Here is a 23,249-nt window from a genome sequence, read left to right on the forward strand (position 1 = left end):
AGTGCCCGAGAATTCTCGTGGGGACCGGGGTTGTGTTTGTTCGTGATTCGTAAATCTGTTGTATAGACCGGCTAGAGTGAATGAGTGTGTGTGTGTGTTTACCGAATGCGTGATGTTATTTGTCGTCAAGCGTGAGAGGGAGGGGTGGCGATACGATATGTGAGAACAGAAAGTGGTGGAGTAGATCGAAGGTAATAGCTTGCAGCTTGACAGCGGTGATGGTTTATATACCGCTGCTGCCTCGCTGACCGCCTCTCCCCGCCCCTCCCTTGCCTTCCCCGTTCCCATCCGATCGTCACATGTCAACAAATCCAACATGTTCCCATCAAAACCGGGGAGTTTCATCAAACAACAACAACGCAACACGACGACACCTCTCTCACCTTTTCCCTCCTCTTCCCGCGCTTCATGCTTCCAGCCGCGCAGGGTGCCACCTCGTCTCATCAGCCTCGGCCCACGCAAAGGCAGCTCCAGCTCCCACCCGGGGGTAAGAGAAAAGGGATTGATGACCGAGTTTCATAGACTCGTTTTGGAAGCGCGCGTGAATCCCTTTTGTTCCGCCCGTCCCTCGCCCTTGTGCTGCGCGCGCGACGAGTCTAGGCTCAAAAACTCGAAACGTTTCGCGACGGGGTCTTTGTTCGGTTTGAGCGAAGTCTACATCCCCTTACCTTGTCGCAGGGCATGAGCTATCTCGTGTAGACGCCTGCGATGAGAGACTCCCACTCCAGTCGTTCCTCGTGATTGTTGTCTCCATGGAAAAGGTAGCAATACATCCAGAAAATTGATGGAGGGTATCTTCGTTTGGCCCAGTCAATGAGCCACAATGTAAGAGCAATGTGGTACCAGTGGTCCACCCTAACATGCTGTAAACCGGCCGTATCGCCCGCTTCTCTCTTGAGACATCTAACCGACTTGCAGCGGCAGAATATATGCGGGACAGCAATGGCATCTAGGAGATGCGGTCATCGGATCATCGTAAAAGGGCGTATATGCGGATCGCATTGACGCTCGATTGCTTTGAAAAGGGTATCATGTGTGCAATCAGGACCTCGGCTGCGTTCCGTGTATCGCAGTAACTATTAGTAATACAACATCCTTATCTATCCGCATCAGCGCCTACTGCTGTCCTATCGTATCGTGCTTCGTAAGTTTTCGAGATTCAGTAGACGATGTCATTCATTCCGTTTCTTAACGCAGACCCGCGCCAGCACCAGTACCAGCTCCGGACTGACTCTGCCTGTAATAATACTCGGCCTGTTCCCTGGGCGTCATCCCTTCCACCCCAGATCCGACTCCCGCATGGGTGGTTCCCGAGGCGATGGCCGGGTGTTGAGGAGGGGGAGGCAACCCCTCCGACCCTCCAACGACAGGGTAGGCTTCTCCAGACTTTTCCGGGGCCGAAGCTCGGGCGGCGTATCCTTCTCCGTACCCGGGCAGATCACCCCCATGTTGCTGCTGTTGTTGCCCTTGTTCAAGTCCGGCTCCACCGAGGCTATTCAGCCTGACGACCCCATGACCCGCCTCGGGTTTCTCCTTCCGCTCCAACTGACCCGTAGCGGGACCAGGACCTTGGGCGCTGTGGCTGTTGTCCACAGGGATGCCCGTCTCAGCGACAGTAGGGTGAGAGGCGACAGCATCGTCATTGAGCAGGGTCGGGGGCGAGTCGGTTCTCAACGCGGATTCTCCAGAGGGAGTTCCGAAGCTTTGATGAGACGCCTGAACGGGGTGGTCAAACGAGCTTCGGTGCTTGTGCGCCGGACCGACGTTCAAGGCGCCCATCATCCCGGTGTGAGGGTGTGAAGGGGGCGAAGCGGCCGTCCCCTGTCCGAACGATCCGTGTGGGCTATGAGGGATCGGAGCGGGTGTGTTGTTTAGATGGGACGAAGGGTACGCTCCGATGATATCCGCGTTCAGGGGCTTGTTGGTCTCCTCAAAGACGTGCGAAGGGACATGAGCTGGACCGGTCGACAGTCTCGGGGAGACCCTGCCGCTGGTGGTATGAGGGACGAGACCACCGTCGTCGACGCTGACCCTCCATCCACCCTCGAGGCCCGCAAGGCTCTTCCTCACGCCCTCTTCGATCGACCTGACCCGGTCTTTCTTCTGGCCGGCGGAGAGCTGAGACCCCGGGGTCAGAGTAGATGGCCCAGAGATATTGACGTTCTTGATCGGCGTAGCGGTGCCAGCAGGAGTGGTCAAATGTTGTTGAGCTCGAGAGGCGCTCGGGTAGAGGTCAAGCAAGGTGGTCCCAGCATGCGAGAGCACCATGACGTTGCGGGCGTACTACCAGAAAACAAGAATGAAATAACTCTCAAGTCGTCAACATCCGCCTTTATGAATGATCGCGATCTGATTCTCGACTCACCTCGGCATACGCCTCCCAGACGGCCTTTTCCGACCGGACCAACGCCTCCTCCCTCTTCTCCCCGACCCCAAGGGACAACTCCCTGATCTCCTCCCTCAACCCGTCCACCTCGGCGACCCCGGCGCTCCCGCCCTTTTTCGCGAAACGCTTCTCCATCTCGTTCAATCGGACTTGACGGTCGTTGATCTGTTGTTCAACTTCCCTCAACGCCTTGAGCGGGGCGCGGGCTTCGAGCAGACGGGTGGAGAGGATCTTTTGCGCAGAGGAGAGCTGGGTCGTTAGGTTCAACAAGGTCAAGGTGGGAGGGGCTATGTACAAGGCACGTGCCTTCAAGGTCAGTTTGTTTTCCCCGTGTATAGTAGACCTCCGAGTCATTCGAATATCAACTCGGTACTCACCATCATAAAGACTCCCCGCACCGCCTACGACCCCACCCTCGACGTGTCCCTCCACGCCAGCCCCATCTCCAGCGGGCAACGAACCGACCCAAGCGTCCATCTCTTTCCCCAACATGGACGTGTCCCTGGAGAGCGTCTCGTAATCCAAAGCGACACCCTACAGATCATAACAACGAACAGCACAGAATCGGAGTATCCGCGAAGGTTTGGTCAGATGCTTTTTTCTTTCTTTCCCTTCACTACATCATGACCTACCTTGTGCGCGGTGATCCCGATCTGCAATCCTTTCAGAACAGGGCCCGTCGACCCGGTCACATAATGATGTTGCAAAGTTCTGAGCTGGTGGTTAAGTTGAGCTATTTGAGGGTTCTGGCTGCTCAAGGCGAACGCGATACAGCGAGGTTGATGATCAGCATGCATATTGATCAGTGGGTGGAAGATGATCAGATCGGCGAGGAGACCAACCTCAATTGACCCAATTGAGCCGACAAGCCAGGTTTCCCGGTAGTGCCCGAACTAGTACCAGCAGTAGCAGTAGGGCTGGTCCCGGTAGCGTGATGTCCATCGACGGGATGTTGAGCGTCACCTTGACGGTTCAAGAGACCGGAGGCCTGGGCCTTTTCTTGTACTTTGGATAATAAGCCTTGCATGTGTGATTGTGTTTGTAATTTGGTATTTGTGAAGAGTGATCTAGTCGAGTAGGTTGGTGACGATGTGAAGTGATTCTGCTCGCAGTCGCGATTGTGTGGGTTATATACCTTTGGCCTTTGGTTGATCATGCAAAGGGCTGTGTCGCTCTCAACCTCGGGGTGAGTCGCCCTTGTCCTCGTCCACAAGCTCGCGCCGGTCACGCCCGAGCACGGAATAACGTCATGTTCCATGGGTGACGTCAGCATGACGCGCTTGGCATGGCGACGAACAAGTGCTCAAAGGAAGGTTCGGGTCGCTGGGATTTGGGGTTTTAAGGCGACTTTTGGCCTTTTGGGGCCCGCTGTACCGCTGTAGGCTTGCAACGATTCGGGGTTGTCGTGGGTTTGTACGTAGGGCGAAAGTGTATTGGCGATGTAGCACCGTCACAAGGTGTATCGCACAACTGGCACTGGTAGCATTCATCCGCACCCGTCGACGCGAATTGCGAGTTTCAGGCTCGTCGCGCTAAACTCTGTGGCTCATCAATCTCTTTGGCTACTCACGACGATCAACGACTCGCGACTCGATTGATGCGATCAAACTCGACAAATCATACCCCGGAGATCCCCCGGAGTACATGCTTTATCAGGTCATGAAACAGGATGCAGGATGACGTGTCAAATCCTGATCACCATACAAGATGATCCACAGGGATCTTGTATAGATCTGCCGTTCAGTTTGCATCCGCAACCGTTGGGTCCATGGGGCGCATGGAACAACTATAAAAGTCGAACCGATCAAGGATCAAGGTCAGCTCCAAACAAGTCTCACTTCGTTATCTACTGTACCACTGTACACTGTGCCACATCATCCTTCGTTCTCGTTCACATCCAGCCCAAGCTACCATCAACTAGTGGCAAGTAGAGTCTCAGCAGTAGAGCATCCTCCGCCGCGTACCCCTCTCCCTCCTTTTCGAAACTCAAAAGGTCCTTTCAGGGGCCACCAACCGACCGAAAAAACAACAATACAAATAACAAATACAACAACGATCGTACACGACCTACAACCTGTTCAAGATATCTTAGTGGCGCGAACCAATCGATAAAGAGACATACGAGAAGATCGAGCAACGAGCCGTCCGTGGCAGAGTCGTTTTTTGACATCAAGGTGCTGTACGGGATCGCTCCGACACACGGTACGTCGTGGCGTGACTCGGTCAGGGAAAGGGCTATCTCGATCCTGACGCGGACTTACAGACGGACAGAGACACAGAGGCGTCGTGCCCATCGCCATCAAACTGTCTTGCAACCCCGCTTGTCATAAACAGATCGATACTCTACGGATCGCGAGCGACAGCATTGATAAGGAGACCAACCATCAGGGTCCTTGACTATACGGTACTTATGTGCTTGGCCTAAACGTGTAGATTGATTGAAAAAGGAGCTACTGCTCATAAAGACCAACCTATCACACGGTATACAGACACCGCCATTTAAGGTGCAGTCCTCGTCTCTCCAATATCTGGCTCTCCGCACATCATGGGCAAAGCACCCTCTCGAAAATCGACCGACGCGTCCAAGGTCGGTGAGTCCAGCGGACTGTAGATCTTTCGATCACTCAATCTCGACAGATTATACATCCTGATCTGGCTGACCCTCTACCTCTCCCCTCGAATGATCCCGTCGTGACCAGCCGGGAAACCGGCGCCGGTGCTCAGCCTAGTCTCATGGCGGCCTCTCTACCCGCACACTCGCCGAGGGTTCGCTTCGTACGATAAGGAGAAGAAGAGCTGGTGGATCAAAGCCATCGAATGGGTCAGAAACAACCATTCCTCGCCCGCTGTGCTAGCTGCGCTGCCGGGCTTGGAATACGGCAATCGTATATCCGCGATCTTGAAGTTGGAGAAATACTTGGTGCAATTTGCCCTGTACAAACTCCGATATCCCATATGTCCAGGGGAATTGCAGTTGGAAGCCGACACTGGGCCGGCGGATCTGTGCAAAGTCTGTTGGAGACGCCATCTTGCATCGGAAGCCTTCAGTCGACATCAGAATGTATGGACGCTGGATACCATGGAACTGGCCATGAGGAAGAAGTGGCACGAAGGCCTGGAAAGAAAGGTCAAGCAGCCTTTGATCGACGAGCACAGAGAGGTGGATCTGGCGAGGTTGACAGATAGGAGGCAACTGGCGAGGTTGTTACATGTAGACGACACTGCTGACCAGGAGTTGAGGGAGAATGGGGCGGGCGTCTATCTTGGACAATGGTTCTATCAGCAGCTCAAAATCGCGCAGCAGAATCAACAGCAAACGGGCATGATCATGCCTATGCCCAGCTCGGTTGCCATGCCGATCGCAATCTCCACTCCGATCCCCACAGCAAGCACGATGTCAAATTCGCACTCGGCCCCGGCGCTGTCTCGAGTGTGGACCCCAATCTCGATCGCTATGCCAGACGTGACCACAGCCGCAGCGTCGACGTCGGCTTCCACCGCGAAGCCTTCGGTCCTCTCGCAAAGTCCCAAGCTGGCCTCGACCTTGACTTGCGGTCTTTCTCCAAACACACCCCTGACCTCGACGCCAATCGGCAGTCCTACCCGGCCAGTGGCTTCGAGACCAAAGCCTCCTGCAGGTATTCCGAAGATGCCTGCGGCGATGTTACACACCAGTAGAGGTCTAGCTCACGACGACAACCCCAACTTAATCGTCGCCGCTGGACCGTCCCGCTACTCGTACAAGCCGTCGACGCCTCAGCTAGACCCGGTCGAAAAGGCGCTCTCGAGCTTGACAGCATCGTACAAAAAACGTGACGAGTCGAGCCTGACTGCATCGTCCGACATGCGGATGGAGGCGCCGTCAGGGACTCCTCCTCCGACCCCGCCCGCGATGGATGTCACCACTCGACCGGACGAGACGCTGATTGATCCAAGCCTGATCGCAGTGAGAGGGGGAAACCTCTCGATCAAGCCGGAAAAGCCTGCCTCCGCGACTCCCTCGAAGCGAGTACCGGACGATCCTCGAGCATTCGAGAAGAAGAACCGGGTCGTCCCCATGCATACTACCACTGGCGGAAAGTCGCTCGGTCTGCTTGAGATGTACACTGACGACGATGCGGAGGAAGCGGATGATCGCGGCGGGAGTGATGACCCGATGCAAGAAGATGATGCCGACGAGGCAGAGATCAGGGAAGCTTCGGACGACATTCGAGCTATGACCGTGGACAGAGAGGATGCGGTGATCCCTGTGGTAACCCCTGCGCCACTTCCCCCGGCATTGGATGCGCTCGCCATGTCTGAAGGAGTGACGGGAACCGAGGCCATGCAGCTCGTGATGAACTTCATTGCCGATAGCCAAAAGTGTGAGGCAGAGGTGAGGCATGTGAAGACCCAGTACGAAGATGACAAGACGATCTGGAGCGAAAAAGAGAAAGAGTACAGGGATCTGAATAAGAAGATGGAAGCCGAGAACAAGCGGCTTCGTAGGGAGAGAAACAGCGCGAGAGACGACTGGAAAGTCTGTGAAGCGGACAGGGTTCGTTTCAAGAACAAGCTTGAGCATGCAGTAGCGGATAAGACGGACCTGGAGGAGCAGGTTCGAGGGCTACAAGGGAAATTGGCCGCGCTGGCTTGATAGACAAGACAGACAGATACAGACGAGTGTGACCGGTTCGAGAACGAATCGAGAAACAGTTGTATACCCCCCGACGCCAGTTAGTGCGATACGAATTTTACGGCCTGAAATTACGAGTAAACTTCCTTGACGAATAACACGAGTCGCGCCAAGTTGACGAGATATATATATATATGATATGTGGAGTGGCGAGATGTCGATACAAATCCATGTCGATCGTTACAATATGCGCATTCAGCGGGACCATCGCATTTGAGCGACTTGAGTTTCCTTCTACTCGTCGTCTTCATCGTCGTCATCCGACTCGTCGGCCTCTTCCAACCACTGGATCGCAAAAGAACACCCTCGTCAGTCTCAATTACGGCCAAAGGACACGTGCACTTGGTGAACGTACCTTCAAGAACGGTTCCGCCGATTTCCTGACCTTTTTGCTGGTCTCCTTGTCGACGTACTTTTTGCTGACATGAGTGCCCCAGGTGGTAATGACCTCTTCTTCGAGCACGTCGGCTTGGTACAACGCCATGAGGATCTTGGGCAGTTGAGGGATCAACTCCGGGTGATCGTTTCCAAAGTACTTTTCGATCCCGCCGAGCAACGACTTTTGAGCCTTTTCGTTAGTGGTCATCTGTTCGCGCGACATGTGCAAGCACGATCAGCCGCGATTCCGATAAGCGATAACGCGCGCGTCAACGCAGGACTCACAACCCCCAAGATCTTAACCCGCTTCTCGACGTCCTTGACGAGATCGTCCCTCCAAAGCTTCTGCCCCAGCTCGATGCAAGCCTTGTGTTTCCCCCAAACTTCCATCTCCTTGGCCTTGGCGGCGATTTCGGCATCGGTCGCATCCTCCTTGTTCTCCTCGATCCAAGCTCCAAAGGCAGTATACTTGGTGTCACCCGCACCCTCGCCATCATCGTCCTCGTCCCCGAGACCGCCGGCGAAACCATCCACATTGACGGCTAGATTCTTCATACGGGCAGCGACGGCTTCCGCAGAAGTATCGACGGCCCAGTCGTCGTCGGTGAGTTTCCGGTTGGCCACCGCCGGGTTATTGAACCCCTTGGCCACATCGTCGTCGTCCTCCTCGGCCGCCGCGCCATTGCCGTTGGCCGGACTAGCAGTCCCACCTCCGATGGTGGGCAAGTTGGTCCCCGCCAACTGTGCCTCCCTCAACTCCTCGGCCTCGGCGTATTTGTCCTTCTTGGGCGCACCGGCATCGGCGGCTCCCTTGGACCCCTTCTTTCCCTTTTTCCCCGTAGATCCCGCAGGAGGGTTCTTCAAGATGTACGTCGTCAACTTGTGCCTCATGTCCAGCATCGTCTGCGCTCCACAAGCTTTGCAATCCCGAGTGATCTCTTCTTTCTTTTCGTTGACGAGGAGGACGGTCTCGGGGTTCTTGCACGAGGGGCAGAGGACGAATTTCTCGATAAACACGTCGAGGAGTTCTCGGAGACGGTCGGCTTGATGGGCTCCGTTGACGATGTATCGGTCGTTGGCCATGGTAGTTTGGGCACCGAGTTCGATCCCGAAGAACTTGGTCGGGTCTGCAACAGAAGCCGGGGGAGTGTCAGCTAATTTTGTGCGTTGACGCGCTTTCGATTCGACGCTCAACTCACAGGTAGGCAACCGACTCAACGCCTTGGCGACCTCGTCCATGTTGGGAATGACCGTCTTGATCCCGTTACCTCGTCCTTCGATCTTGGTCGTCATGACGGGCATCCTGAGAAGTACGAGTCGGAGCGCGAAATAAAGTCGAAGCCGACGGTATCAGCCGATCTGGTCTCCTGCCAAGTTCGGTCTACATTCTGATTTTCGAAGACTCACTTGTAACGCTATTACTCCCAAAACCGCGTATGATTGTGTCAACCCAGATCGAAGGTTTGCGAGTTATGACCATCCAGGAGTATTGTGTTCCGTAGAGGATCCAAATCCGAGGTCAAGGTTGAGAGGAAGAATGGAGGGAAGAAGAAAAGACGATGACCCGATGGCCATGCCACATAGAGAAACAGATCGAGAAAGAAACGAAAAGCGAATTTAGCGATCCGGTCCAGGCCTCGGCGGTCGATAACGAAGGATAGTTAACAAGACGCTCACGTAAAACTTGTCGTCCACATCTCGTCGAATGTTTACGGTAGCCATGATTGCAGGTAACTAGGTTCTTTCCTTTTTTTTTCTTTATCGCAACTACTCGGTTTGATAGTTTGCGACAAGAAAAAAGTGCTTGGTAGGTTTGGTTTTTAAACTGGATGATTGTGTTCTCTGTTTTTTATCCGCTAAGTCGACGGTCTATATCGGGTCCCGTATTCCGAAAACTATGATTCCTACGATGCTGAAGAGGTGATATGGTGGTGATGATGACGGTCGTTCGGGTGGACGAAATAGGCATGAAAGGTCTACAGTCGATCGGTTTGTGTTTCTCGTTTATTTGTCAAGAGAGGCGGTCGAGGTGGGGCGGCCGGGGTTCTTTTGCTGTGCGTCGGGAAGTTCGACGAGTGCGTTTGAGAGATTGCAGGCTTAGCTTGTCTTGGTGATAGCTTGGTACGTCTCTTTTCCATTGATACCTTGTCGATTGTAAACTTGTTGAATCATCGATTGTTCGATCGTAGTCACTGGGCCCACACAAAGGGAGACGCTGGGGGAAGGAAGACGCGTGAGAAAGCGCGAGAGATGGTCACAGCCTGTTGCGCTTCTAGTTGGCACATCAACGAAATCACCTTGTCCAGCCCTTAAGCGCATCTCCCCGCTCATCGAGCTACAAAGGTTTTGGGAAGAACAACGACTTCCTATCATATATTCTTCTTCTTACCTTGATGGTACGACATTCGAGCAACACACCCTGGATACAACGTGGTAGCATCTACTTGGACCAAAAACATTGGAAACGTAAAACCAGCGCCGGTAAAACATTCGACATTCCGGTGAACGGGGCATCCGGACTGCTCTGAGACTTTCGGTACACACTGGCTCGTCAGCTTGTCACCTTGGTCCTTCGCCATCTACCCGTATACGTTCGCCGTTCGTTCGTTCGTATACGGGAGAGGGAGGAAGATCGATGTAGACGAGTCTGATGAGCACGAACTATCGGACCAGTCCCGATGCCCGCCTCTTCCCGGTTTGGTCGATGCCGAATCGAGCCTGGTCGTCTCTGTGTCGCGATCCAAGGTGATCGCAGCCGCGTTGATCCAGGTGTCGTTCTCGAATGTCTTCTTCCCCCTCTCCCCGACTTATCCATCCTTTCCCCTCCCCCAACTCTTTTCCCCCTCACACATCGTAAATTCGAAGGAAGAGGAAGGAAGAGGCTAGGAAAGAGAAACGAACGAAACGTCGAACCCCGACTCTCATAATGATGAGATTTATCAACACATAGAGTCAAGCTCGTATTGTCCCGGCCGTCCTCCACCCACCCACCATCGTGTGCAGAGTGGGCAGAGGGCGAGCAGAGGTTGTCGAGGGTTGGTCTTACCAAAAGTCTGCTGAGACGAGTCGGGGTCGATGAATTCGTTTTTTGCTACTAGTTTAGTTTACGGGTAGCTGGATTGATCGTGTATGTTCGTATGCTTGCTATGATTATACCATCTATCTGTCTGTCTACTATGCTCTTGCTTTGCTACACTGCCGATACGCTCCGCTGCATATTCCTTCAGAACGGCGCTTCCTTCCCCTTCAAATCCTTGTGCGTATACGTCTTTCCCTTGCCCGCCGCAAAGTCCCCGACGACGCTCCCATCCTTTTCGTTGCTCTTCAACACCCACTTGTAGATGCACAACCCTTCCAACCCGACAGGGCCCCTGGCGTGCGTCTTGCCCGTCGAGATGCCCACCTCGGTACCCAGGCCGAAACGTTGTCCGTCGGCAAACCTCGTCGAGGCGTTGATGAACACGTCGGCGGAGGAGACTCCCCGGACAAAGTAAGACGAGTGAGCGTCCGAGGTGGTCAAGATCGAGTCGGTGTGATGGGAAGAGTGTTGGTTGATGTGGTCCACCGCGGCCCGGACGTCGGGGACGGACTTGACAGAGAGTTCCAGGTCGAGGTGTTCGGTATCGAAGGCATCTGGGCCGGCCTGTTTGACGAGCGGGTTCGATCGTGTGGACTCGGGGAGGGAAGAATAGGTAGAAGGATCCAGGTGGAGGACGATCTTGGAGTCGAGGAGGGATTCGGCCAGGCGCGGCCAGAGTGATTTGAGATGGGTTTCGTGCAGCAACAGCGTCTCCAAAGCGTTACATGCTGCCGGGTAGTCGAGCTGCACCAGATTCTATCAGTTGTCTGTCTGAGAAGCGCATGACCTTTGAGACGGGACTCACCTTGCTATCAAGCACGACCCTCTCGACCATCCCTTCGTCCACCTCGTCGTCGACGTAGATCGCACAGATCCCATCCGCATGCCCCATCACTGGAATCTTGGTCTGATCCTTGACGCTCTGTACCAACGCCTTGCCTCCTCTCGGCATGACCAAGTCGATGTACCTCTCCTGCGCCAACAAGGACGAGATCTCGCTCCTCGTCGCGACCGACTGGATCGAGGTCGAGGGGAACTCGGTCTTGCCGAGGGCTCGTTGAATGAGCTCGTTGAGCAGCGTGGCGGTATGCACGGATTCTTTGCCTCCCTTCAGAATGGCAGCGTTCCCGGATTTGATAGCCAATGCGGCGATATTGACGACGACTTCGGGTCGAGCTTCAAAGATGACCAAAAGGACGCCGATGGGGCAGGTGACTCGGTAGAGCTCGAGACCTGGTGATAGCTCCTTGGAGTACGTCGTCTTGCCTGTCGGCAAGGGAAGGGCAACGACTTCGTCTATCCCGGAGAGCATTGCTTCAAATTTGCCCGGACGAGAGAGGGACAGTCGGGAGACGAGCGAGGAGGATAGGTGTCCGGATTCCACCAGAGGTCTTGCGGCCTGTCATGCATGGACATCACGGAACTGCATCAGTCAATCGTTCCTCTGTTTCATACCAACATCTGACCACGGAGCTCACCTCCATATCCTTCTCGTTGGCGGCCAAGATCTCATCCTTGTTCTCCTTCAATACGTCCTTGATCGAACGCAATGCGTCGTTGCGTTTCTCGGGGTCGACGAGTTGAGAGGCTTCGAACGCTTCCCGTGCCGCTCGGGCGATGGTCTCGGCCGGTGATGAGGTGGACGAGGATGACGACATGTTGAGAGTGTGAAGAACTGGTCCGACGATAGAAGGCGAGAAAGGTAGTCGATAGTGGCTAGTAGCTTGAAGAGATGTAATAGTTCAAGCAGGTTCGGGTCAGGCCAGGCTAGGGTGACTCGAGGCCCCGGCGCACGCGAGGGGAATTGATGGTGTATGTTGAGGTATGGACGTCGATCACCTGTACTCTTCCTACACCATTCAAACCAGATCACACATACCGACCGACAAGAATAGTGCTCAGACTAGCTGTCGAGCTGCTTAGAACTTTCCGCACATAACAGTTGAAAAAGACAAGCGAAATACCTTCAGGATGGCTAAGAAAGCGTCCTCCTCGTCTTCGGTCCTTCAACAACCTTTGACCGCCAACAACCTCTCTTCGCAAAGTACATCGACCATCGCACACGTACAAGAGATGAAGGAGTTCCCAAGCCTTGAAGGCCGGCCGTTACCTACTGTCCATGTGAATAATGCGAGCTTGGGGGAGATCAAATTGGCACTGGACGAGGCCGTGAAAAAGGTGCGTTACCTCATCCATATCCTTTACCCTTTCATGCATCAGAATAATATACTGACATCGACCTTGTTCACCACATATTTCCGACCCGCTTTGTGCTTTGAAAACCGGCCACACAGATTATATCCACGGAACACCAGTTCACGCAATCACACACGCATACCGACGTCCGACTAGCTCTCGGCTGGACGTCAGTGTTGATCGCAGCGGGTACGATGGGATACGGCTACAAGTTTGGGTTCGAGCAGACGAAGGGGATGACCATGTTGGGCGTCTTTTGGTGAGCAGCTTGATGTGGGGACTCTTCTGCTGTGCCTCGGGAGTATGAAGCTGATGTGGTGGAATGGATCTGCGTTGATGGGGTTACCAGCTATGCGGTCTTGGCCGTCATGCAGGTTGCGTATGGGTACTACGTCGAGGGACAGAAGATCTACGTAGGCAAGCGTAAGAGCCTTTCCAAACGAGTGAGTTCATCATGTCTTCCTCGTCGTACGCAAAGCTCGTTAGCTGATCTATACCTGATCCCTGTCCGCACAAAGATCGAGACCGAGACCTTGCAGGTGACGTCCACCAACCTCCCCTCCGCCTCCTCCCGTCAAAGTTCCACCTACACCCCTCCCCGATATTCCCTCACCCTACTCTACCGCCGATCGACCAACGCCAACAAGTCCTTGCTGAGACTGACTACCGAGTCGTCTGCCGTGGACATTGGCAAGCTGGTAGACGAGGACGGTGGGATCGAGGAGGAGAGGGTCAAGGATTGGGTAGGAGCGGTCATGAGCAAAGCTGTGGGTAACGGAGGAGCTGGAGTGGAGGAAGAGGATGGGAAGCGGAAGTAAGGTGGAGAGAGAGCGGTTTTGTTGCGGTTGGGCTGTTCGTCGGGGATGGTTTCGTATTTTTTGGGACATTTCATCTCACCCAGATGATAACGATCGAGTAATGACTCAAGAGGATTCACGAGATGAGAGTGACTCAATCCGGGTGCTGCCCCTGGACCAAGAGTAGACATCTATATGCCTCATATATCCGAGTGACGACCCCCAACTCATTCCACCCTGTTTTTCCGGTCCTCATCTGCTGCCACAACTCCCCGTTCCCAAGCTCACTTCGCCGGAGCAGCCCCCTTCTTCTGAGGTTCTTCCCCGGTCATCATAGCAAACACCATCATACCCGCAAAGAGGTAGATCCAGTATTTCTGGAAGAACGTCTTCTCCTTGACTGCCGGTGCTTGGGGTTTACCGGTTTGTGGGTCGAGCGGTGGGGAGTGGGAGTTGGGGGATGAGGGCCCAGAGTAAAGGTTGGGGGCGATTCTGTACAGGATAACAAGGAGGGACCGGTATTGAAAAGAGCGATCAGTCTGCGATCTAATGACAGTAACGTAGGGAGTAGGCTAGATCGGGCTTACGGAACGAGCACCTCAGGCTGGACAAGCTCGATCTGAAGCTCGGATTTGGGTAGTCGATCGGACGTGATAGGTCCTCGACATCGACCGTCCTTAGGGATGCCTTTTGAGTTGGCGAGTGATAGGTGAATGGATTTCGGGGTCTGTGATGCGGTTCCGTCTAGCCTGACGGAGAGGGTCAGGTTGGGACTGAATTGAAGGTGACACTGTGGGTCGCGATGAGTAGTCTTGTTAGCTAGCAGGAAAGTGTCGTAAACGTATTCGCAGACTTACCAGTCTGACGCTGCTCATTCCAAACCGAGGGTTGGATACATTATCGTCCTCCCCTTCCGAACCCAAAGCTACCTGGTACCAAGCGTCCTCCTTCGAGTCCTTCGAACTCATTTCCTCCCCGACCTCTGCCTTCCATCCTGATGTGCCGTCAGAAGCAATCAAAACTTCCCCTCGTTTTGCCCATGGTGATGCTTCAGCGATAGGGTTATAAATCCGGTGATACAGGGTATATGTTGATCTGGATGCCGGTGTCGAGAAATGAGCTTCGGCTACCGGTTCCTCGTTTGACAAGGCCAGTACCGCGGGAAGAAGCAGTAGCGACCACAGGGGTCTGCGTAGATTGACCATGACGATGACCTTGAAGCGGATACTATAGATATAACGACAGTTATCGAGGTCGAGTTCGAGTTGATGGTGAGCAATTGCCTATACTTGCTTCTATCATGGTCAGCTCGCGGCCTGGGCCTCATCGGCTCATCGGAAGCAAATTGCTTGATGAGCGCATCCTGTGCGATGGTGTTGCAGCGTGAAACACGAACCCATTCACTCTGTAGACTCACACTCGCCGATATGTCAAGCGATCAGAGGTGCCATAGTATGCTCATTCCCGCCAGCGGAGAGCGGGCGCAGGATCACGATCTGGCCTGATTCGTGATCTGGGTATAAGGACACAAGCAGCAAGCAGCGCTTAAAAACCAGGCAGTCGGCTTGTATCTGGGTTCGGATGATATGGGAAGAAATGACTTGTGGGGCATACAGGATAACTGGAGAATGATGTGGAGGACTCAGTTCTGATACTTTGGCATCTCAAGGGCTACAGATTTCCCATATACGGTGCGCGGCGCGGTCGCACAACAACAATGATGTGACATGCTGCTCAAGCGCAAGACCTTGACGTGGGTCGCGCTGTGTCCTCGAGCCAATAACCATGGAGAAGGTCTAAATATCACCACAGTGTACCTACGACACGCTCCGCAGAGACCTGGTATGATAAGAGTGCCAAAGGCGCACACGCTTGAATACCGTAAAGGGTCCTGTTTCAGATCCCCGTCGGTCCAAGCTTGCATTGTGTAAAGCTTCTTGCGTCCGGACTGGATCGCGTGAGTAGAAGAAGATTCGTTCGAGGGCTGATTCGTGCTTTCTTAAACAATGCTCTTTTTTGCGCTCTCGTCGATCACCGACACCCCAACAAATTATTCGGATACATACTCTCTCCTTCTTCTCTTTTCTTGTCTACCTCTGTGTCTTGGCAGAAGCTATATCACAAGCATGAACAACTATCCAGAAGCGAATCCCCAGCCAGAGGAACCTGCTATTAATGTACAAATGTTGCTTCTCTGCGTGTTCAACTTCTACCTCCGCTCGCGGAGGAATTCAAGGATGGCAGGGTCAAAGCAAAGCAGAGGAGGTTCTTGAGCCTAATGGATAAGGGCCTGGAGCAGCCGGTAATCCGAAGCATGATTCGGAAGCAGGAGCAGAGGAAAGTCAAAGGCGCCGCCAAAAGCACGCGCAGCCAGACGAAGGGCCCCCCGGGCGATGAATAGTTTAGCTCGTATCGAGCAAAGGTCACCAGGATCATCAACTCTTAATCGAATTGACAGATATCCTCAGTCGCTGCAACCCCTTTTCTTCGCCCAGGTGGTGCTTGCTTTTCGTGCATGCAGAAATCGTAATATCCCCTTCAGGATGAAAAAAGCAGTATAAAGCCGTCTCTGCCCGTACTTATACTCTGCTTGGCGGTCATCGTTCGTCGAGGGTATGATCATCTAGCTTGCATTACAACCACGTTCCGGGCTACACGACATTTCATCCACCACTGATCCTTGTTTCGATGTCTATTTCTATGCAATCCCATAAGCCCAACCCCAAGAACCATTTGACGCTCTCCCAGACCCCTTCGCGTTCTCTCGCCTCAATCTCCCTCGTCTCGGTTGGCGCATCGCCTCTTCCTGCGGGGTCAACTAAAAATTCTCGACCGTTCACCGTTCGTCCCGTATCCTCACTGATAGCCTCGGCGCGGCGTCTACGTAGAGACATCTGTGATGTCTTGCGTTCGATCCTGGCTTCAGCAGGGATTGGAAGGTCGATGATCTCATCCGGGTCCGTAGAGGCTTCGTCGTCGGATTCGTTCGAGGAACCATGGTGGTCTGAGGATGTTTCCGAGTCTAGGGGCTCATCTTCGTCCTCTTCGTTGTCGCTCTCAAGATGTCGACGAGTAACTCCTCCTACCTCCGCCCGCGGCCTGGATTGCGGTCCCGGTCCTGGGGCCAACAACCCATCTGCGCTCGTCCCGTAAGATCTCGGTTGATCCAGGAAGACGTCGCTCTCCTCGAACCTGATCGAGGTCGCGCGTTGTCTGTTCCGCGCTTGGTCGGCGGTAAAGGAGAGGTGATGACCTTCGCGTGTTGCAAAGTGCAGGGAGAGGGCGTATGCGATCTATGGAGAGGAAGGGGAAGAAAGTTGATTTAGTAGACAGGCCACGGGGGATCGACGGAAGGCGGACATACGTATTCGAGTGATGCGAATACCATTTGCTATGCCCAACCCGCGCAAGGTCTCATCAGTCCAGCTTTCCAGATCTGATTCGACGGACAGCATAATTTACTTACCAAGACCAAATAGATTATCTTCCCCTTTCCCATTCCATCGTTCCCTACCCCCTCTTCTTCGTGCCAGCCGCGATACAACACGCTGAGATTGACCTCCCACAAGACCCCCAACCCCGTCACCGTGAACAATACTGTCGTCCACATTTTCCCCCTCGCCGACCAATTCTTCCGGAGAGATAAGAGCAGGATCGAAGCAGCTCTGAAGAAGCCGAAGATGAGGAGGGGAAGGAGGATGCTTCTATGGCCGGAACTTGATGGTATAGTGTTGCTGGGGTTGTTGAGAAAGAAGAGAAAGAGGAATATCTCGTTGACCAGTGCATCCGAGATCGCAACGAGGATCAACAGGACGGGCCTTTTGACCCTATTCCCGATCCTCGCTATAGCCAGAGGGATGCGAGGCGTCGGGGAATCCGCCGGTCTCGTATTTTCCCTTTCAACTTCCCGCTCAGCCTCATTGATATTCTCACTCGAGGGCGACAAGGCTGATGTATGTGGATCTGGGCCTGTGGAAATGAGGGTGAACCCCTCGTCCGGCTCCATCTCCGAACACCTCGGTCGCAGGCGATCGTCGCCGAGAGACATGCTCAAGCACGATACTTCGAGGACCTCACTCTAATGAGTGCGGATAATGTAGCTTCATGAGCTGATGACGTTGTTGCTGGTCCAAGGTTGTCACTAATCACGAAAGACGAGAGTGCTAGGTCAATAAGATGATCAAAACGATCAAAACACGACCAAGTGCGAAATGCGAGTGATCGCTCATTTGCTTCCGCAAATCTACTTCCGACGACTTCGGCACTGCCATTAATCGATCTACAGCAAGTCATCCTAGTAAGCTAGTACAAAAGCATACAAACATTCGCAATTCAAAAACAAAGCCTGCTCCCGAAGCAGCGTACGACCACCGGGCTATCAGATGGCACCGAATTTCTCGGCCTTGGCTTGATCTTCCTGCTCGTTCTTTGGGATCCCGAGGATGTGAGGGGTGATCTTGGCGTTCATCGTCCGGAGAGCCTGTTAAGAATAACGGGGTCGGAACGATGGCCCTTAGCATAAGCTCATAATTGTATACTACGAGGTTAAGGAAACGCAACGGGTTCTCACCTTGATGATACTGTTCTCCGAGATCTGATCCACCGGCCTATCCTGAATCCTTACGATCCTCCCACCCTCTTCCTCCGGGTTGGCAAAAATGATGATCGTACTGTTCATCTCTACCTGGTTCCCCAGAGGTTTGAAGACAAATCGATGCTGAATATCCATGTCGATCTGGTACATCTTGGGGTAGGTCGAGGTCGGGATCGGGTGGGTAGACGAGGAGGAAGTTTCGGTTGGTGGGGTGTGCAGCTGAGTTACCTGATGCGAGATGGTCGAGGATGATTGGCAGACTACGGGGAGGCCTAGGAATTGACCGGCTACGAAGTATGCCGATATGACATTCTTTAAGCGATCATTTAACTACCGCTTGCTGAAATCCGGCGACTCACCGACCTCCTTCCTCCCCTTAGTCGTAGCAAACAGGTCCTCATACACCGCATCCTCTGTCAACCAATCTTCCAGTTTAGCCATCGTCCCCTTTGCCTGGAACAGATCGAGAACGACCCCAACCTGCTTCTTTTGCAGCGTGGAGAGCTGGATGGACGGGGCGACGTTGATGGTCTCGGGGAGGTTGGTGATGTCGTGGATCGACGGGTTGGAAGGTGGGTAGTCGGACATGGCTGCAGATAGATTTATGGGTGGTTGATAGGTGCTGCGTATGTTTCGATGACGAGTCAAAGGCGGTATCAAGGTGTGCAAGGTAGACGATGTTCGATCTTGTCCCTCGATGATCACGACGGAGCATGCGTTCGCTGCTGTTTACAAAGTGGGGATCGAGAGAGATCCATGGATGGATACGTCATCACCCTCCCCCCCTCCCCCTTCTTATCAATGATAGCACAAATAGCAGTGTGACGTGTCAGTTATCGATCTTTTATTCAACCTCGATCCTGATCTTCGGTCATCATCCACCTTGTATTTGTCGCAGAAGTTCAGCGATCAGCGAGAACCCTCTTGCTTATGATCGTCCACATCCATTGCCGTCATCTGATCTTCTAGCAAGACTGTAAGCTCTGAAACTCCGGTCATTCACCAGCTTGACCTCTTGCGAGCAGGATGTCAAACCTCCACCTGAACCGCCGGAAACCCATCCGACTCCCCTTCTCGACGAAATTGAAATCCACCCACTTGAATCAGGTCGAACAGACGGATTGCGGCATGTCAGTAAGCCCGTCGTCTCACAGTGCTCTATCTTCCCAGCTTCCACTGAAGAGAATTCGGACCTCTCCTTGTTTGGGCTGGCGTTGCTCTTGAGTAGATGTCGAGAGAAGAAGAGCAAATACGTCTGTCCGAGATGTAACATATTTTACTGTTCACTCGACTGTTTCCGATCGCCCGTGAGTGTCTCGTCCATGATGCCTCCATCAACGCTACATCTTCGTCTTATCGATCTTCGACATACAATTTCCATTTGACAGCAACACGTTCAGTGTTCAGAACCGTTCTACGCAGCTTCTATCCGGGAATCCATCGCCCAGAATCCTTCCAGCACAGATGAGGAGAAGAAGGGGATGTTCACGATCCTCGAGAGGTTCGAACGGGGCGCGGATGGCGACTCTGATCAGGGTCTCGATGAAATAGGAGGAGACGAAGGAAGAGGCCAGGAGGGAGGGAACGGGATCGGAGCGAGCAAGCTGGAAGATCTCTACCGAGGGTTGATCGCCTCAGAAACCGGCACAGATGGACAGGAGGGCAATGAAGAGGAAGATTCTGACAACGAGGAGGATGAGGAAGCCAGGGAAGAACTCGTACGCAAACTCGAGGGGGTCGATCTCGGTGAGCACCTCTCGCAACTTCTTCGTCCTTAAACCCCAGAGACTCAACGCTAACGCCTATTTACAACCCTCCGCTTTCCACCTTTACGACTTCGTCAGACTCGCTGGCTCCGCAGGACCTATTCGCCCTCCTCCCCGCAGCGCACCGGAAAAAGTTTGTCGGGGCTTTACAGTCGGAAAAAGGTCGGGCGAGGTTGGTACGGGATGCCGAGGCTGACGAAATGCACGAGGACGAGGATGACGAGCTTGGAGATTCCGACGAGGAGGTAGCGGCTGCGGGAGACGATTGGCAAGGATGGTGGGCCCCGACCGGAGTTGTTCTCCAGCTGGACGGAGACGAGGACGATGAAGATGAGCCTTTTGAGCAAGGCCAAGACGCTCTCAAAGATCGGGCCGCTGTCTCAGAGAAACCGAACATGCTGGACGAAGCGGTGTCAGGCAAGATCTCGATCCCGGAGACTGTCGTCATGGGTTTAAGATTCAATCTGATGGCAATCTGGTCAGTCCCTCTTCCCTTTTGTCACAGAAATTCGACAAGGACGTTCGTTAACGCATTTTTTCACGCAACCTGCAGTCTGGCCTACGTGATCACGATCAAGACCTTCATCCCTGGAACCGGGACGTTACAAAACCTCCTCTCGTCTTCCGATCTAAAAACTGGGAACACGAACGACCGAAAGGTCGAACGGATAAGAGCTTCTCTCAAGGGGACTGTCGGGTTCTTGTTCGACCCTCGGTCGACTTGGAAAGCTGGCGGGATGGCGGATGTGGAGGGGGAGATTTATGGGGGTATGGATATGGGCTCCGAGGTTAGTATTGAGAGATAAGAGTCGCGCCTGCGTAAACGAGATGTGGCTCAAGCAAGTTCCATGTTGTTCAGGGGACTGAATACCTGCAAGACCTGGTAGACCTTGTCCGGCCGCCCTTGGATGTGACGGAACCTCACCCGGTCCGATTGGTCATCTCCGACCTGTACTCACTGTTCTCCTCCGCTCATTCTTCGACTGAGAGTATCAGGGACAAACAAGTACTCAAGAAGCTTGAATTCTACTACGTGCTAGCGGGTCTGATCGGGAGGACGGGGTGGATGGAGCTGGAACGGGTAATCAGCGTCAGGATCGAGAGGTTGAGGGAGGCGCGAGGCGAAAGCATAGAAGAGGGAGAGGATGAGGAGAAGGAAAGGGAGGGCTTTATCGTCCAGGCTGAAGAGCCCGTAAGGAGGATAGGAGATCCGGTTGCGACAAGCAAGATTGTAGAGTTGTGAGGTGTGTGGACCTGCTATTCGATCACGTGATCCTTCCCGGTAGAATGATCGGCCCGTGATGCCCGTGATCCCCGGCCCGAGCCGTAGATGTTGAATCGAAACGAGCATCTCATCGAGGTTGCGGATTCGTAGCTATATCATCGTTTCAAGGGACTAGCAAATCAAAGTAGATCTACTCGATACCCATATGCTCGCCGGATCAGGCATCGTCACAAGAACATCTTTGCGAACTCTGAGTACTTCTGCCAGGATGTCAAGAGCAAAGATCGTCGTCTGTCGGGATATGGGCGAGAAGGCTATGGGTCTGTTGACCGCATCGGATCACGAGGTGAGGAATGCTGCTTGCCAATCAAGGTCCATTGTGATTGACCGATCTCAACAATTCCTTCTGGATATCATGGTATAGGTCGTTGTGTTCCCTGGATCGCCAGACCCACCGCCACGGAGCTGGGTCTTGGAGAATATCAAGGGAGCTGCTGGAATCTGCGTGATGATGGCGGACAAGGTGCGCTGGCTGAGCGAGTAGGCAATATCAGCTGAGTCGTGGCGATAGGAGCTGAGAATGGGGAATTTTTAGGCAAATCAAGAGTTACTGGATGCTGGTAAGCTATTCAATGCTCGTTTACGGATCAGAAGCTAGCGATCAGGATCTCATCTGTCCTCGCAACCAGCTGGACCCTCCCTCAAGGTTGTCTCCACCTTCAGCGTCGGTCACGGTAAGCGAGCAGCTCGACTGTCGTACCTGTATGCAATCAATCCGTACTGACACCCTTTCCCATGTTACCTGTATGCAATCAATCCGTACTGACACCCTTTCCCATGTTCTCTGGAATAAGACCACATCGACGTCAATGCTCTTCAAGCACGTGATGTCCGACTAGGGTATACTCCCGATGTTCTGAACGACGCTGGTAAGTCTTTCTCACCCGTCCCATTCAAATTCAAGTCCAAGAACTTGACAACATTTATGTCTTCGATATAGTGGCGGATCTGACGGTCATGCTAGCCTTGATGGCTATGCGTCGAGCGAAAGAAGGGATGGATATCGTCCATAAAAGCCAGGTACGAGCGTCTCTCTATCCTAGCTATCTTCACTATTCCGTGCGACCGAAGCTGATCACACTCCTGTCTATTCGCAGTGGCCTCAGACGCACTGGTCGCCGTTCCTTTTGACCGGTCCTTCCTTCTCCCGGCCCAAACTCACTCTCGGTTTCCTAGGTTTCGGCAGGATCTCTCATTCGGTTCTCAGCCGGTTCCTGTCATTCACCCTGCCTGCATCTCACCCGGACGCCCCGAAGGTCATCTACACCTCGTCTCACCGGAGACCTGAACAAGATTCGATAGACGCCGAGTATACAAAGCGGTTCGGGGTAGAGGTCAAATGGGTGGAGAAGGAGGAGTTGGCACGGGAGAGCGATGTGCTTATCGTTCTCTGCAACCTGAACGAGTCGACTAAGGGGATCGTAGGGAAGGAATTTTTAAGTAATATGAAGGAGACGGCGGTGCTGGTCAATACTGCTAGGGTGAGTCATAATCTGCAATTCGATACGCTGGTAATCATACTCCTGACTGCCCTCTTGCTTCGTCTTCGACTATATCGGCTGGATCTACTAGGGCGCCGTGGTCGACTCGCACGCCCTCGCAGAAGCACTTGACCAGGGCAAACTATTCGCCGCGGGAGTGGATGTCGTGGACGGAGAACCTAACGTCAAGGCGGATCACCCGTTAGTAAAACAACCTCGGTGTGTCGTGCTCCCACATGTTGGGAGCGCGACGTGGGATTCGAGAGAAGGGATGGCTTTGCTCTGTGAGTCGATTCGAGACTTCTAGTCCGATCGGACCGCGCCGGATCACTCATCGTTCGGGTATACTAGGCGCAAAGAATGTCTTAGCCGGAGTTCAGGGCGAAGAACTGCCGGCCGAACTGAAATGAATATTGATACTGAATATCCCATGAAACCGCATTATAAAGTAGCCGAGAACCCGAAAGGAATTCCGGACGAAACGACCTTCCCCGCAAAAGGTGTATGAAAAGAAATCGAAACCCGCCCATGATCGCCGTTCTTCTCCTGTGTCTCGCTCACTCGGCCAACTTGCTCGAACTCCTCGTCTTCCTGATAGTCTTCGTTGCCTTC

At 53.5% G+C, this 23,249-nt stretch overlaps 10 protein-coding genes across 10 annotated transcripts; 4 read left to right on the forward strand and 6 right to left on the reverse strand.

Moving 5' to 3' along the window:
- Positions 1-982: 982 nt before the first annotated feature.
- HD553DRAFT_349917 (uncharacterized protein) lies at positions 983-3,515 on the reverse strand. The gene is made up of 5 exons (XM_046183494.1): positions 3,229-3,515; positions 3,019-3,136; positions 2,764-2,920; positions 2,366-2,673; positions 983-2,283 (listed from the first exon to the last, which is right to left on the reverse strand). Exons 1-5 carry the CDS (start codon positions 3,411-3,413, stop codon positions 1,189-1,191), a joined length of 1,863 nt encoding a protein of 620 aa, XP_046036905.1. The 5' UTR covers positions 3,414-3,515; the 3' UTR covers positions 983-1,188.
- Positions 3,516-4,931: 1,416 nt separating this feature from the next.
- On the forward strand, positions 4,932-7,119 carry HD553DRAFT_349918 (uncharacterized protein; the record flags this gene model as incomplete). Its single annotated transcript, XM_046183495.1, has 2 exons — positions 4,932-4,977; positions 5,086-7,119. 2 exons carry the CDS (start codon positions 4,932-4,934, stop codon positions 7,020-7,022), a joined length of 1,983 nt encoding a protein of 660 aa, XP_046036906.1. The 3' UTR covers positions 7,023-7,119.
- Positions 7,120-7,177: 58 nt separating this feature from the next.
- Positions 7,178-9,615, reverse strand: HD553DRAFT_311019 (translation initiation factor). The gene is made up of 6 exons (XM_046179905.1): positions 9,117-9,615; positions 9,088-9,092; positions 8,639-8,745; positions 7,725-8,566; positions 7,417-7,647; positions 7,178-7,346 (listed from the first exon to the last, which is right to left on the reverse strand). Exons 1-6 carry the CDS (start codon positions 9,159-9,161, stop codon positions 7,296-7,298), a joined length of 1,281 nt encoding a protein of 426 aa, XP_046036907.1. The 5' UTR covers positions 9,162-9,615; the 3' UTR covers positions 7,178-7,295.
- Positions 9,616-10,593: 978 nt separating this feature from the next.
- On the reverse strand, positions 10,594-12,242 carry HD553DRAFT_311021 (putative glutamate-5-semialdehyde dehydrogenase). Its single transcript, XM_046179906.1, has 3 exons — positions 11,997-12,242; positions 11,324-11,917; positions 10,594-11,262 (listed from the first exon to the last, which is right to left on the reverse strand). The coding sequence occupies exons 1-3, from the start codon at positions 12,174-12,176 to the stop codon at positions 10,663-10,665; spliced, it is 1,374 nt and encodes a 457-aa protein (XP_046036908.1). The 5' UTR covers positions 12,177-12,242; the 3' UTR covers positions 10,594-10,662.
- Positions 12,243-12,489: 247 nt separating this feature from the next.
- On the forward strand, positions 12,490-13,532 carry HD553DRAFT_341946 (microsomal signal peptidase 25 kDa subunit-domain-containing protein; the record flags this gene model as incomplete). The annotated part of the gene is made up of 4 exons (XM_046182691.1): positions 12,490-12,696; positions 12,813-12,973; positions 13,064-13,157; positions 13,233-13,532. 4 exons carry the CDS (start codon positions 12,490-12,492, stop codon positions 13,530-13,532), a joined length of 762 nt encoding a protein of 253 aa, XP_046036909.1.
- A 263-nt stretch (positions 13,533-13,795) lies between these two features.
- On the reverse strand, positions 13,796-14,716 carry HD553DRAFT_341947 (uncharacterized protein; the record flags this gene model as incomplete). The annotated part of the gene is made up of 3 exons (XM_046182692.1): positions 13,796-14,003; positions 14,099-14,301; positions 14,369-14,716. The coding sequence occupies 3 exons, from the start codon at positions 14,714-14,716 to the stop codon at positions 13,796-13,798; spliced, it is 759 nt and encodes a 252-aa protein (XP_046036910.1).
- A 1,366-nt stretch (positions 14,717-16,082) lies between these two features.
- Positions 16,083-17,652, reverse strand: HD553DRAFT_335223 (uncharacterized protein). The gene is made up of 3 exons (XM_046182183.1): positions 16,978-17,652; positions 16,876-16,902; positions 16,083-16,804 (listed from the first exon to the last, which is right to left on the reverse strand). The coding sequence occupies exons 1-3, from the start codon at positions 17,557-17,559 to the stop codon at positions 16,175-16,177; spliced, it is 1,239 nt and encodes a 412-aa protein (XP_046036911.1). The 5' UTR covers positions 17,560-17,652; the 3' UTR covers positions 16,083-16,174.
- Positions 17,653-17,771: 119 nt separating this feature from the next.
- Positions 17,772-18,809, reverse strand: HD553DRAFT_311025 (uncharacterized protein). The gene is made up of 3 exons (XM_046179907.1): positions 18,465-18,809; positions 18,082-18,392; positions 17,772-17,991 (listed from the first exon to the last, which is right to left on the reverse strand). Exons 1-3 carry the CDS (start codon positions 18,691-18,693, stop codon positions 17,890-17,892), a joined length of 642 nt encoding a protein of 213 aa, XP_046036912.1. The 5' UTR covers positions 18,694-18,809; the 3' UTR covers positions 17,772-17,889.
- A 227-nt stretch (positions 18,810-19,036) lies between these two features.
- On the forward strand, positions 19,037-21,235 carry HD553DRAFT_26243 (uncharacterized protein). The gene is made up of 6 exons (XM_046177428.1): positions 19,037-19,235; positions 19,334-19,412; positions 19,494-19,851; positions 19,950-20,349; positions 20,425-20,659; positions 20,731-21,235. Exons 1-6 carry the CDS (start codon positions 19,132-19,134, stop codon positions 21,112-21,114), a joined length of 1,560 nt encoding a protein of 519 aa, XP_046036913.1. The 5' UTR covers positions 19,037-19,131; the 3' UTR covers positions 21,115-21,235.
- A 129-nt stretch (positions 21,236-21,364) lies between these two features.
- Positions 21,365-23,047, forward strand: HD553DRAFT_341951 (uncharacterized protein; the record flags this gene model as incomplete). The annotated part of the gene is made up of 9 exons (XM_046182693.1): positions 21,365-21,442; positions 21,521-21,619; positions 21,692-21,716; positions 21,786-21,830; positions 21,951-22,025; positions 22,097-22,176; positions 22,254-22,637; positions 22,729-22,921; positions 22,989-23,047. 9 exons carry the CDS (start codon positions 21,365-21,367, stop codon positions 23,045-23,047), a joined length of 1,038 nt encoding a protein of 345 aa, XP_046036914.1.
- Positions 23,048-23,249: the final 202 nt, after the last annotated feature.

The sequence above is a fragment of the Filobasidium floriforme genome, assembly GCF_021052385.1.
Source record: "Filobasidium floriforme strain CBS 6241 chromosome Unknown HD553scaffold_10, whole genome shotgun sequence".
NCBI classification, from domain to species: domain Eukaryota; kingdom Fungi; phylum Basidiomycota; class Tremellomycetes; order Filobasidiales; family Filobasidiaceae; genus Filobasidium; species Filobasidium floriforme.